The following is a 14,561-nucleotide window of genomic DNA, read 5'->3' on the forward strand; positions in this document are numbered from 1 at the left end:
TAAAACTGTTCCAGGTGTGCTGCAAATTGGATGCCATAAAGTTTGGTTTTCTTTCTGGGCAAAGTTTATCAAAGAACCATTGGTGAAACAGAGTCCAGGAACACAATATGGCATTTTGTGCAATACCAGCAATCCTCTTCAAAAAGAATTTACAGCAGCGGTGGAAGGAGACAGAAACTGATAAAGATAGAGTACTTGCTCGGTGCAGACTACAAGTGCATTCTACTCTCACATCAGGCAACACTGGCACTAAAAGGAACTCCTTGTATGCCGATGTACACCCTGTGAAAGAGCTAAATGTAGTAATTCAAAGTGATAACTTGAGGTCCAATTAGGCCGAACCATTGGCCCATGCTGTAGTGGGGATAGCAAAATGGGAATGACACAACAGATCAGTGGGTGAAGAGGCAGACAGGGCGACAAATCCATATTGTGGCTCTGCCTTTGGGCTGCCAAAATGGCAGTTGCCGCAGCTTGGAAGAAACAAGAGGCCCCATCCAGTGGCATGCAAGATTGTGGAGAGCTTTGGCTCTGGAGCGTATGACTGATATAGTTGAGGATACGAGGAAAAGTTCTGATTACATTTGGTCTCCATTGGTCAGATACTTCTCAGAGGGGCTCCCTTTGACGGCTTGCAATCCAAGGCTTAGGGCCTCAACTTATTCCTGATCTAATCACCCACCAACGTAGGAAGCTAAAAAAAACTACGCCGAGCATCTGGCGGAGGCTTCGATTCCCCAACCCTCACGCTCATTTCTTTTCTCTCTTCATTTGCACCATGACATATTAGTTTTATTTCCTTTTCCTTTTTTTCTTAGGTATAATTAAGTTTCCTTTTCCTGTTACTCTCTCGGGAGGGTAGATGGTTATTAGTACACATTATCAGGAATGTGACAGGCTCTGTTGAAATTGTGTCATATATTAAAGTTCATTCGCCTCGGACATGGGGGGTAAACTGTAGCTTTCATGAACGAACTGTACACCTGGGTGGATGGTATTTCTGAGATGTTGCATATGTAATGCTTTTGTCGCACTCTGAGAAAAATTTCAATAAAAACATTTTGAAATAAAAAGGGTAATACCACGAAGGATTCTATGGCCTTTTTAGGTAACATCTCTCTAGCTGACCTATGTAAGGCTGCTACATGGTCTACACCACACACATTTAGCAACCACTATTGTATAGATGTGTTAGCACGACAACAGGCTAATGTAGGTGTGGACGTGGGTGAAGGGACGACCGTGACACCAACTGTAGGGTTTAAGGAGGGTTTTATTTTGATAGCTCTTAAAGGTTTAGTGACCAACGTCTTTCGTGTCCTGAATGTTAGTCTTTCCCGTGCGAAGGTACTGGGGTCCGTGGCGCTGCTCGTCTAGAGGTTCTTTCCCAGGAAGATGGGTCCTCACTTCGGGCATCGGGGTTCTCTCCACATGAAAGAAAGAAGACCAACAAGGCAGAAAGCCGTTAGGACACAGTCCTCCAATGGGGTTGCACCAGGGGGACCCAGGGAGTGTTGGGTATACACCCAGTGTATATAACTAATAACTGCCGTGCTCAGTGTAGGGGGTGTTGGGAACAGACGGTAAAGGAGGGTAGGGTGAGGGGGAGGAAAGGTAAGACTAAGGTATAATTGCAGCGGGAGTGGAACACACAGTTGCGCTCTAAGCACTAGCGTTACGCCTGCCTATCCAAGCCGCCAAACGCCGCCGTACCTGTGTCAGCCACACTCCTCCCTGTAGGCTCCCGCTTCGGTTCTTTGGGTCTCGTCTTCCGTTACACTCCGCTTCTCCGTCTCTTCAGGTTCCGCCTTCTTCCTCGCGGTGTTTCCACACAATGTGGAGTCAGCAACGTCACGGAGGGTCGGGGCTTCCCCCTCGTATGTCGACGCCCACTTAAAGGGCCCGTTGTCCTCGAACTCGCTGGTAGTCTCGTTTCCGTGCTCCCACTCGGGATCCTGTGGAGAAGCCGGAAACGACAGATCAGTAGAGGTCGGGCTCCACCATTCCCGACGGGTAAGGTCGCTGGCTTTACAGTAGGCCACAGTACTTGAAACACTGTTCTAAACAACTGCAAAATCTACATATACTGCTTTATAGCGTATGCAAAGGATGTTTATCTACAGCGCACATGCCTCAAACGGATAATGTTACTTACCCAGTAAGCATCTGTTCTTGGCATGTAGAGCTGTAGATTCACACTTGCTGACCCGCCTCCCCAGATACCAGTAGTTGTTGCAGTTCATCATTATAAATTTATACGCATGCACATCTCCATACTATACTTACTCCATTTTCACCCTCTTGCGGGAAAACCATCTAACAATGGAGTTGATGACCATGCGCACTGTCACCGAAAGGAGGAGTCACATTACCTCGTGACTAGGACAGACTTCTTCGAAGAAAAACAACTTGCAAACATCCGGCCCCAACAGTATATGGCAGGAGCATGCAAAGCATGTGAATCTACAGCTCTTGATGTCCAGAACAGATGCTTACTGGGTAAGTAACATTATCCTTTGTGTGTATCACTAGTTTATATGACCTGCAAGGAAGTGAGTATTGTGGGTTTCTCTAGTAATTGTGAATACAGATTTCTCATAGCCGTCCGTACTCCGGGAAGTGAAGGCAAGGAGTGGGGTCTTCTGCGGTGCAGATATTTCTTCCAATTCCAGAAACCTACCCCCAAGTTAAAGGTCTCTCTGGTGGCCAAGTTAGATTTCCCCAGCAGTCCCACAGCTCCCTGCTCATGTGTAAGGCATAAGTGTGGATGATGTGCCAGCGGAATTGCTGGGGCATACAGCTGGAGCTTATAGGCCCGGGTACCCACGGTCCCACAGTGTGGTATTCATCTCTTCTCGAGCGTTCACCTGTCTCCTTTGAGTGATGACCGCAGAAAACTGGATCGGGTGTCCATCATCACTATCAATCGTTCGTTAAATGTGGCATGTGGGGGGTTGGTGGATCCAACCGTATGCGACCAGGAGGCTGCTTCCTTCTCATCTGCTGCTCTGATTGGCCTCTGACCCTTTATATACAAGAGGCATGTGAACTCGCATAGAAGCCCCGCCCGTTTGGCCCCGCCACACACACACTAGGGTATGCAACGTCTTCCTGCCCTTTCCTCACTATAATGAACAGCTCCCTCGAGGGACCTCGGCGCCTATTGGCGCGGTGGCAAAGTTACAGACACACGTGGTCACTGGAGACCACTCTTCTGGCCCTTACGCAGCTGTAGTGTAGCAAAAGCACTATACATTTACCCACCGAGGTAGCACTTACTGATTACTATTAGCCAGTAGAAAGTACTCCAGTTGAGTAGAGGTATGGCACGGCACAGTGGCATCTTCGTGGATAAATATGCAGGCAAGATTCATTCTGGCACGATGCTCCTGTCACAAAAATGAAACCTCAACAGGAAGCACTTACAGATATAAGTAGGTGTCAGAGTTGAAGCTCAAATTCAGTTGCACATTATAATCGGCCAAAACAACTCATGAGCACGGTCCAGGTGTGCTTCCTCCCTATATCTGCTGCCTAAAATTAGATGTAATCCTTGATGGAGGTCTTTGCATCCACGAGTTTCTCAAGCGCAATCCCAGTGTTCTTCCTGTGACGAGGAGGCTGCTTCCTTCTCATCTGCTGCTCTGATCGGCATCTGACCCTTTATAAACCAGAGGCATGTAAACTCGCATAGAAGCCACTCCCGTTTGGCGCCGCCACACACACACTAGCCAGGGCATGCAACGTCTTCCCGCCCTTTCCTTACTATCATGGACAGCTCATTCGAGGGACCTTGGCGCCTTTTGGTGCGGTAGCAAAGTTACAGACACACGTGGTCACATATTTGTGCAAATGGCAATAACATCTCCGAGTCGCGGGAAAATTCGCAAACTCGCAGATTTTTTGCCATTTCGCGCCAAATTTCGCCCATACTTAATATAAATACAGAAATGTTGCGAGGACAACTATATTCAACAAAGCCACTCTATCAGCCAGCAACAGGTGCAGTCTTATCCATCTCTTCATCTGATTCTCTAGCTTCGATATAGGTTTATCGTAGTTATATCTGATTACGATCTCCTTGTCCCTGTGTACCCATATGCTAAGTCTTTAACCGGATCTGTACTCCACTCCAAGGGAAAGTCCAACTGGTATGGTAGAGTGGTTTGAGGGAAGGGAAAAATAGTGAATTTTGACCAATTTATACTTCACCCAGAGTAGCTTTCCTATCGGAGGTATTTTATAACCAGTGCTAGGTGAGTTTGCGGATTCCAAATGTATAGTACCATATCATCCTCGTAGAGCGATATGACTAATGGGTGCTTGTGGAATCTCAGTGATCACATTTTCCAGAGGCCCCAGTGCTAGCGCAAATAATGTGGTGGTGAGTGGGCACGCCTATCTCGTGCCTCTAGAAACCGCTAGTGGATCGGATGTAGGCTCATTAATCTCAGTCTGGCTGGAGTTGTTGTATACAGAAGCTGTATTCAACAAAGGAACATCTGGGGTATCCACATACATTGCTGCACTGTAAACAAAAATGTCCATTCTATGGAATCAAACGCCTTGGCGACATCTAGTTATACTGCCACAACTTGTAAGAAGGGGTCTAGGTTGGGAAAGTAGCGAAGGTTATGTAGATTATGGGCTATGGACCTAGGAGGTAAAAACAAGACTTATCTGGTAATAACATATGGGTGAGTAGGGGTTGATGTCTATTGGCGAATATTTTTGCATCTATATTGTTTAATAATAATAATGGTCTGTAAGAGTCACATTTCTGTGGCGGCTTATCCGGTTTCAGTGGAGTGATCATGAGTGCTTCTCTAAGAGAGGGGGGGCTCCTGTTTAGTGTGTGCCACCTCATAGACATTAAATAGGTAAATGCGCTAAGATGTCCATATAGAATTCACCAGAAAGGGCATCAATGCTGGGGTCTTTTTTTGGTAAGGCTTGTAATGCTGCTTTCATGTACTCTACTGTCAGGAGTTGTGTCAGATATTCGCTCTGTCCAAGCGACAACCATGCAAATGCTATATCTTCTCGATACCGTGTCCTCCTTAGATGCTATACAAGGTTTTTGGCAGAGGACAATGTAGAAGTTCTTAAACATAGCTTGTATGGTTGGAGTGTCGTAGGCCCGCCCGCCGGCGTGTTCACCTGGGTTATGAGCGAGTGTGCCCATGGTTCTCTAAGCCTGGCTGCCAATTGTCTACTGGACCTGCCACCTTCCCCATTAGACCTTGCTATGTGTCTCTTGGAAAGATTCTGGACCTCCTGTGCTGCTAAGTCATTATATACCATTAGCAAGTCACGTATAGGACCCAAGGTGCGAGAGTCGGGGTCAACCTCCTATCGGGTCTCCAGGACACTTATGAAACTCTCCATGGTAAGTAACTGAGTGCGCAGGGCTTGTAACACCCAAGCCTGTGTGCTGATGCATATCCCTCAAATAGTGACTTTAAAGGCCTCCCATAGGACATACGCTCCCGCCACTGATCCTACATTGTTCTCAAAGTAATCGAGGATAGCTGCCCGCAGATCATTTCAGAATGCCGGATCATGCAATGCTGTGGATTGAAACTGTCAAGTGAATGGGGGTGGAGTGTGTTGGTATTGCCACTACTAATTTCACAAGTCCATGGTCTGACAGGAGTCTGGGCATGTGTTTCACTGTAGTTGCCCAGGTGCGGACCTCTCTTGTTGCTTGCCAGTAATCTAGGTGTGACCCTGTCCCATGTAGAGTTGAGACAAAGGTGCCCTCCTGACCCTCTTTATTCCTCTAGCGCCACAGGTCTACTAAGCCATTAGTAGTGATAGCCTCCCGCAACACTTGAGCAGATTTTTTTTTTTTTGCCCTGCCAGTCCCAAGTGGCAGATCTGTCTCTCTCCAGGTCCAAATATAAGTTCAGGTCTCCTCCGAGATGATGACTGTGGCTTGTAGCATGTGTAGTCTATGCCAGATTTGTGTCTAAAAGCCTGGGTCATCCACATTTGGACTGTAAGTAGCTATGGGGGTGGTCAGGGTGCCATAGAGTCTGCCTTGCAGTATCACAAATCAGCCAAAGTCATCAGTTTCAGTATGGGTGGGCGTAAAATGAACACCTTTCTTAATTAGAATCATGACCCGTGGAGTATCAGAAGTAGGACGAAGTCACACGCACACAGGCCAATCTTGCCCCACAGCTATTTTCAGTATGTTTAGTGAGGTGGGTTTCCTGAAGTAGGCCTATTTGTACTGGTGCCTATCGAGGTAAGCCAGTACCTGCCTGGTTTTCCTGGGGTTATTCAGTCCCCGCACATTCCACGTTAACATTACTACCTACCCTCTACTAGCAATCATTGCAAGCGCAAACCAAAAGAAACCGCCCCCCCCAACCACTTTAGCAACTCAAAACTGCTAAAGATTATTATTATTATTGTACAGTCTTATATATCGCTCGACTTACCCTGGAGCATCTCGGCGCTTGCCTTGGGAACCCGTCCTGGCTTTTTTCCCTGTGAGAACCCGTACTGGGCATCCCCAAGGTGAAAGCCAGGCATCCCGCCGCGGGGGGGGCGTTGTGGAGATTAAGCAAGCTAATGCCCAGAGTTGCAGAGTGGGACCCATGATTCGAGTGGGCACCGAAGCGAGAATTATCGAGTCCGTGGACATTTTGGGCTCAAGACCCTGCCGCGTCGGGAATTGAACCCTGGTCCCGGGTCTGACCTCTGCTTCTGGGTCTGCCTCCTCTAACCAGTGAGCCACACTTCTCCACTATATCTACAGACAATAATATTCCCAAACAAAAGAAACAAACCAAGTACAATGACATCCAATTTGCAGAATGTTCTTGTCTCCATGTGTAATGCTAAAGAAACATTTGGGGTGCACCCGCTTGGGGGACTCTAGAGGCTCCAAACATCCTCCCGGTTGTAGGAGGTGGCCAGGTATGTATTATGTTGGCTAAATGAAGTTGATAACTAGGGGAGCGGTGTAGAGTTGCAATGTATTTAGTGGACCCAACAAATCCCTTAAGGTAATGAGGTAATAAGGTAAGGAAATATAAACCTCTTTTATTTAGCTGGTGATTGGCCCTTAGATGTCTGAGGGGTAATCAGATTAACCGGCATTCATTATATAATTTACTCCGTCCCAGAACTCCAGCGTTTGTGCTCTTGGGGGAGTGTTTCAGTCCTGTATCTGTAGGGCGCTGGCTACAGTATTAATAGTGGTATCCATATTATTGCATAGTTCAGATGTCCGCTATAGATCAGACTTCTTGATCTTCCAGATCTAAGGCAGCCCTATCTCCCCGCGGGGATTGGAGAGTCTTCAAATATGCCATGGCTTCTTTTGGGAATGTCAATATCTGTTGTGCCCCACTAGGCTCTATGCATAATCTGGTGGGATATAACATGGCGTACTTAAAAAAAAAAAAAAAAAAAAAAAAAAAAAAAAAATACTTTATTTATCCTTTTCCACACAGAAGTGCAATATCCTAGTGTTTGTTACATATCAGAACATATAGGCGATGACAATATGGAGAGCGTGCATACAAGATACATCTTAACACATTATGCATTGTAGGGGCTACAATAAGGCAGAAGGCTGTATAGTCTGAGAGATGCGTGAGGCATCAAATACAAAAAAAGAGAAACAACAATCGCTGACACAGCGGCAAATGTGGTAGAACTAATCATCAGAGTTGCATAGGGGACAATGCAAAAAAAAAAAGCATCAGAGGACAGAGCATCAATTAGATTAAAACATGCGTAAATCATTTGCTGCCTCAAAACTCATCAGCCAATTCCCTCGGGGACTATGCCATTTTCAGGCTGAGACTGACGGTCAGCAGTAATCTTGGTAATGTTGATACGGTATGGGCCCCAGATGTCCACCGGTCTGGACGCACTAGGGACCTGAGCAGAATACTCTTCGCAATTAGTGTTACAGAAGCCCATGCTTCCAAGCCATGATTTCAACTTTGGAGGTAGTCTACCACCCCATAGCAAGCGACTTCCCTCTTGGCCAACAAAAAAATCTAATGCAGCGAGCTTTCTAACAGCACGAGGGAAATTGGAAACCTAGCCCAGCAATGCGACTCCGGCAGTGGGAATCTGGTTCATGCCTAAAATATTGCCAAGGGTCCTGTGTATCTGAGACCAATAGTCATGGAGAAGGGGGCAAGTCCAAGAGAGGTGGGCAAAATCGGCATAAGGGGCCTTGCACTTAGGACAAAGGTGGGGGCGACTAGGGTCAATTCTGTGCGAACGTGCTGGGGTGCGGTATAATCTGCGGAGAAACTTAAAATGGAGAAACTTTTGTCTAGTGTTTAGGGAAACTTCCCTCGTAGCTCTACAGCATTGTTCCCATTGGTCGTCTGTGATAGATTTACCCAGATCTTCTTCCCACGCGGCACGAACTTTGGAGTCAAAAACGGGAATTGAGTCACTACACAGTTTGTACAATTTAGAGATGCTCCCGAAGGGTGCTGGATAAGGAGCGTATGTGGGGGTGTAGGGTCTGGAGCCAGTGGGAATGTGATAAACAAGGCGCGTAGCATAGAGCGAAGCCGGGTCAAGACGAAGGAGTCCATGAACGATCGTTCAGTGAATCGGGAGTCTTCTGAAATGGAAAAAGTGTGACCCTCAGGGAAGAGATCGCTGATGGTATGAATGTGTAATTTCTCCAGTGTGTGTTTGACTTTTAATTCCCCCGTAATTGGGAACCAAGTAGCATTGGGCAGTGGAAGGGCCGGTGAATACAGCTAGGCAAGGCCCAGTAGTTTGCACAGTCTGTCCCAGGCCCAACAGGTGGTCGAGACAGTCTGTATGTCCCGAGGGTCACGTGGGAAGCCTGTGGGGAGGATAGCGGAAAGGACCGCATCTGCTTCAGGTTTTAGATCTAAAATACGAGCGTCTGGGTGGAACCAGGGGTATGCGTAGGAACATTGTGCTATTAAAAAATAGAGATAGAAATCAGGAACTCCGAACCCTCCTCTTGCATATGGAAGAGTCGACACTCGACAGTTGACACGTGGAGATTTGTCTCCCCACACTAGACTCAATAACGAAGAGCGTAGATGAGAAAAAAATAAATTTGGTGTACGCAATCGGGATATTATTAAAAAGGTATAAAAACCATGGGAGGACAATCATTTTAATTATAGCAATACGCCCTGCCATAGATAATGGAAGGCGCTGCCACCTCTCTTTCTGGCTCTCCAGCGTACTGATCGCACTACCATAGTTCAATCTGATAATGGTGGCGGTATCTAGATGAATATGCACACCCAAATATTTAACCGACTCTTGACACCACTCAAGGGGGGAGGAGCAAGTCCAGTTGTTAAGGCCGGAGAATTTGCCAAAGCAAGTTATTTCCAAGATAAGAGGCTCATGGTTAATGTGGGGCATCCTGACATACAAAATCGTATCGTCCGCAAATAGTGAAATCAGGAGGGGGCCAGTGCGAAACTGTAGCCCCCAGTGTAGATTTCCTTGGAAATGACGGACCAGGGTATCCATCGCCAGAATGAAAAGTCAAGTGGACAAAGAGCAACCCTGGCGTGTGCCGCGAGATAAGGAAAAAGGCTTGGTGATGGTGCCATTAAGACGTAGCCTGGCCGTAGGCGCAGTGTATAATAGAGCCACTGTAGAGATAAAACATTCCGGCAGGCCCATACGCCTCATGATGGACAAGAAGGGCCATTCATCACAGGGACCCAGATGGACGGCTGACGTGACCCCATGCACACCGCCATAGTGCTGCCTGTTTCCTTGCGGCTCCGCCCATGGTTGCAGCACTGGACCCAAGTCTGGCGCTCCGCTGAAACTAACAACCGAAATCGCCGGGAGGATTGAGGATTGATGTGGCGCCCCGCTGCTGCTCCTCCTCTCTTGCCTTTCGAGGGACTGAATGCCCGAGTCGGTCCTGCCGCTGCAATGACTGGTCTGAGGCGCTGAATCATCGAATTATCGAGAGGTACTTTGCCCGCACCTTCGCCTAACACTGCCCTGCCCTCACTCCGTGTTGCACCACAAGCTCCGCTCTCTAAGTCCTCCCCCCACCGTGGAGCCCCGCTATTTCTCTAATGCTCTGAGAGCCCAGGACTTTTGAGGCAAAGGCCTTAACCGAAGAGGGGAGAAGTGGGGGTAGAAAACTGAGGCATGGAAAAGGGAGCCAGGCTGTGCAGTCCAAAAAGAGGGTGATGTGAAAAAAAACCCCAGGCAGAACCTTTTTTCCAGGCTATAATAATACACTCCAATCCCCCCCGGTGGACAAGGGGGTCAAAGCTGATAACATGCCTCTCTGCCTAAGGGGTCTGAGTCAATCAACCCCCAAGCAGTACCCTCTCTTCTCGAAACCCCCTCTCCAACAGGGGCAATTTTCGAGCACTCCCACACAGGAAGAGACCAGTCAAGGAGGGGCAAGTGGAATGGCGGACCAAGATGTTTCTAACGCTGGAGCCCCACAACTCCTGTGCCATCAGAGGCGGCACAAGAAGTCTCTATAGGAGTAGAAGAAGCAATCTCTGCAGCGTTAACTGTTTTAACCAGAGTTTCTCCCTCTGTTGCGTTGCAACAGACCCTGTCCCTCCCGCTGGTGCAGCTGATTGCAAGCCCAAGCCGCAAGCTAACTACGAAGGCTCTAAGCCAAGACTCAAGCTCACAAGTACCTCAGGTTTCCCGGGAGAGCGGCTTGTCCTCTCTCCCGAACGCCATAAAAGCGAATTCTATGGAAGACATACTTGTAACTATCCTTCAGGAACTAAGACTTTAACAATTCTCAGGCTGAGGAAATCTCAGTTGCATAGCAGGCTTACGAAAATGGAGGAACATCTTGGCAATCTCCCCTTGAAAATCTCTGAAGCGGAAGCTCGGATCTCGTCCTTGGAGGATTCTCTTATGGCAATGCAGAAAGATCTCCATCTGGCCAATAAAGAGAACTTAACTAACGGAAAAAATGCAGGACCTTAAACTACAACAGGAGGTCCAACCTATGGTTAGTAGGCATACCAGAGGGACTGGAAGATAAGGATGTGGTTAAATGGTCAGAGTCCCTCCTGAAAACAGCTATTATGAAGCTGTGTATGAGATTAGAAGCAACACCAAGCTCGTACTGGAGGTTAGACCCGCCCGTAGAGTATGGCCTTCAGGGTGTTGCGGTAATCTAGTCAGTACGTATTGTGTCTGTGAAGGTAACTTCTTCTGGCCGTGAAAAGGGTGACCGTACCTTGAAGTGAGGGGGACGTTGTGTACGGGGCATATTCAATGTAAAGTGCTTAAAGTTACTGGATTTGTCCCTGCAAGGGTGTAGGCGATAATTGAATCTGTCCACAGAGGGAAGGTAGAGTAGATTATGTGTAGGGCTGTAACATGCCGTACCCGATTATTTGCTGGGGCTCGGCACTGAAATTCACATGTGGGCTCAGGGACTTCATTGGAGAACTTATATTCTCGTTTGCACTGGCTTTATAGTGTGAAGTTAGTTGTACGCATTTGCTTGAAAAGATCACTAATTCTACAGCAATAGTGCTAATTGTGAGTGACACGTTCACATATTTAGTCCAAGCTTGGGACTCCTGCCACAATAAAGGGCAATGGTGCCGGTGTCATAAGAGTCCTCTGTTGGTTTCCATCACGCCCCCATTAATGTGTCTTTCATTGGTTGTGTTGATCAAGGGAGCACAACGACAGCAATCTCCTTTGCAGTCAGCGCAGACCAGCATGTGTGTGAGACTTGAAATACAGTGCACAGACACTGCCGCCCGGGCTGCACCACCGCTGACACTGCTGCCCAGACACACGTGTAAGCCACAGCGATCCTTGATATACACTGCACCACCACAGGCACTGCCAGCTGCACTGCAGCTCCACTGACACTGCCGCTTGCACCGTGTCACCACAGACACTGTCTGTCGTCTACTTTGCACCCCCGCTGACACTGCCGCCCAGACACACGTGTAAGCCACCGTGATCCATGAGCACTGCCACAGGCACTGCCATCTATACTGCAGCGCCACTGACACTGCTGCCTGCACCGAACCACCCCAGACACTGCCAACCAGGCGCAAGTGCCTCGAAGTACACAGCGCTGCCCCAAACGTTGCAGCCCAGTATAAGTGTTTGCCGACATAAAGCCTTGGAAAGATGTGCAGAACTAAAGACACTGGCCGCCTCAAAATAGGTGCAGTTGCACAGTAGCTGCCTAAACTGTTTCTCTACCGTGCATGCTGGTAAATGCAGTCATTTGTCCTGCCCCTCAGGGTAAATGTTGTGTTTTGAAAATAGTCCTTCATTCCCCAACCACACACTCCAAACTTCGCTGTGAGGCATAGCACGTATATTAAGAGCACAGAACAGCCAATGCACAAACAGCAGCAGTGCAATTTAAACTAGCACCGAACAGGTGCAACCAGACTCCGACCCACGGGCTAAGATCGTCCTGCAGACAGAACAGGAAGAACCCCTTCTGTAAGAGTGCACATCTCATACGCACTGCACACACATGTTTTGATATTCTCCATTCTGTGCAACCATTCAACAACAACTGGTTCAAATATGTTCTCTCAATGTTTCAAGCTTCATTTCAAATGTGACAAAAAGATGTTAATATTTCACTTCTGTTCTTGGATTTACGTCACAATGAAATACACTGAACATAATCTTCACAAAAGTTATTTATAAAAGTTTATGCTATTGCCATTATAAATTACAATAACTTTTATTTAAGTATTAATTATTACAAAAAATAAAAGCCATTGTTATTTGTAATATCAATACATCTAAGTCACGTAAATACAACACATATTACATTACAAATGCTATAGGTGTCACATTTGCGACAGGTGTAACTATTGACACTGTAAATGAAAAAGCTATTTCACTATTTTCAAAACTAACACATAAATAAAAAAAATTGTCATTTACAATACCAATAGCTCAAACTTTCCTAATGCGAGACCTATAGCATTGCAAATGCTTGTTATTATTTTTAAAGGTCTTGGAGGAGGGGTCCCCAGGGCCGCGTAAGGCGTGGGGAGACGGGCTGCATTGCTCCCCTGCCCTTTTTTATTACACTTGGCCCGGCGGATGGGGTCCCCTGAGACAAAATGCCAATCCGATGGCATGTTGCAAAGGCTAAACCCCCGTCATGGACGGCTGAAGGCTGTGCCTGCAGTGGAGTTGGCTGCAGGCTTGGGGTTGACTGGTGGGGGGGAGGCCTCCCAAGGCTAAAGGCCATGCTCAACTTGGAGTTGGCTGCATGCGGGAAGGTGGCTTTATGTTAAAAAAAAATACTCTGTAAAAAAAAAAAGCTTAAAGTAACATTTAACCTTTTAAAAGCAACAGGAATTCACCAGTTATAGGTACAGTTATCTTAAGTAACTATAACTCGTGCCATAAGGTAACTACACCTCACATCCTCGCCATGCACTGCTATTTTACGCACATGTTGCCTCACTCATGACTTCTATCATCATTGATAATCACTGTAACATTTGAAATCAAATTATGATATTTGGCACCCCTGCAAGGCACAGTCAGTTTTCTAGTCGCCTTACTTAAGAAAACTAACTATATCTGGTCATATATTTATTCACTTAAGGGTACTCAGCATAAAAATGTTTACAGGCAACTGCTGTACAGTAATATCTACATGGGTCTGGGATACAAACATATACAAATGTAGTGGTTCTAAGTAGATGCAGTGTGTATTATTATTTTCACCAAAACAAATTAGAGTAAAATTGTTGAGACATAATAGTTAGTGTTTATAAGACTCTGTATTCCAGTTCCATAAATCTAATATTTAATATCCTTTTTTCTTTTTCTGTTAGATCAGATGTCTGTGAAGTACCAATGCCGTAAGTCTAATTTGCACACTTTATAACATATTAAGTGTTGTATTGTTTTGATCTATATGTGATATTTCAGTTATCTTGTATTGTAGAATCTTAAAAGTGCTTATTCATTAATGTCTTTGTAAACTTTTTAACACATTGTCTAGCTAGCGGTCCTCCATTAATGATGGTAATGTGCCCAAGTGCTTTTCTTTGGATGAGTCACTTTTTTAGGTCTCGCACTGCGAACCGATTGCGAAGCGATCGTCGCTGCGAGACTCTATTGTAATCATTTCTGCTTACAAACGAGCCAAGGGAGACAGGAGACAAGTGATGTGCGCGCGTAAACGGATCAGGTCGCGCGCACTTCCTGTCTCCCATTGCTCCTTGTAAACACACACACACACACAGAACCCCCCCGCCGCCGCGCACACACACACAGAACCCCTCGGCCGCCGCGCATACACACACACACACACACACACACACACACATATAGAAGAGAACGACCCGCCGCACGCGCACACACATAGAGAACCCCCCCCGCCGCGCATACACACACACACACATAGAGAACCCCCCACAGCCGCGCATACACACACAGAGAACGCCCCGCCGCACGCATAAACACATGCGCGCGCACACGAGCGCACCAAGACCCGCCCCGCCGCAACCCCTCCCCTTTCCGCCCCCCCCTCCCCCTGCAACTAAGCCCCACTCACCGGCACTCAGAAC

General features: G+C 47.0%; 1 protein-coding gene across 2 annotated transcripts in view; it reads left to right on the top strand.

The window, feature by feature from the left end:
* The window catches only part of LOC147725676 (uncharacterized), a 225,664-nt gene that overhangs the window by 64,141 nt on the left and 146,962 nt on the right, over positions 1 to 14,561 (top strand). For both annotated transcript variants that reach the window (XM_086964348.1, XM_086964347.1), the window contains exon 7: positions 13,824 to 13,850. In XM_086964348.1, the coding sequence (XP_086820474.1) occupies positions 13,824 to 13,850 (27 nt within the window). The remainder of the gene's footprint in view (positions 1 to 13,823; positions 13,851 to 14,561) is intronic.

This window comes from Lissotriton vulgaris, chromosome 3_2 (genome assembly GCF_964263255.1).
Source record: "Lissotriton vulgaris chromosome 3_2, aLisVul1.2, whole genome shotgun sequence".
NCBI classification, from domain to species: domain Eukaryota; kingdom Metazoa; phylum Chordata; class Amphibia; order Caudata; family Salamandridae; genus Lissotriton; species Lissotriton vulgaris.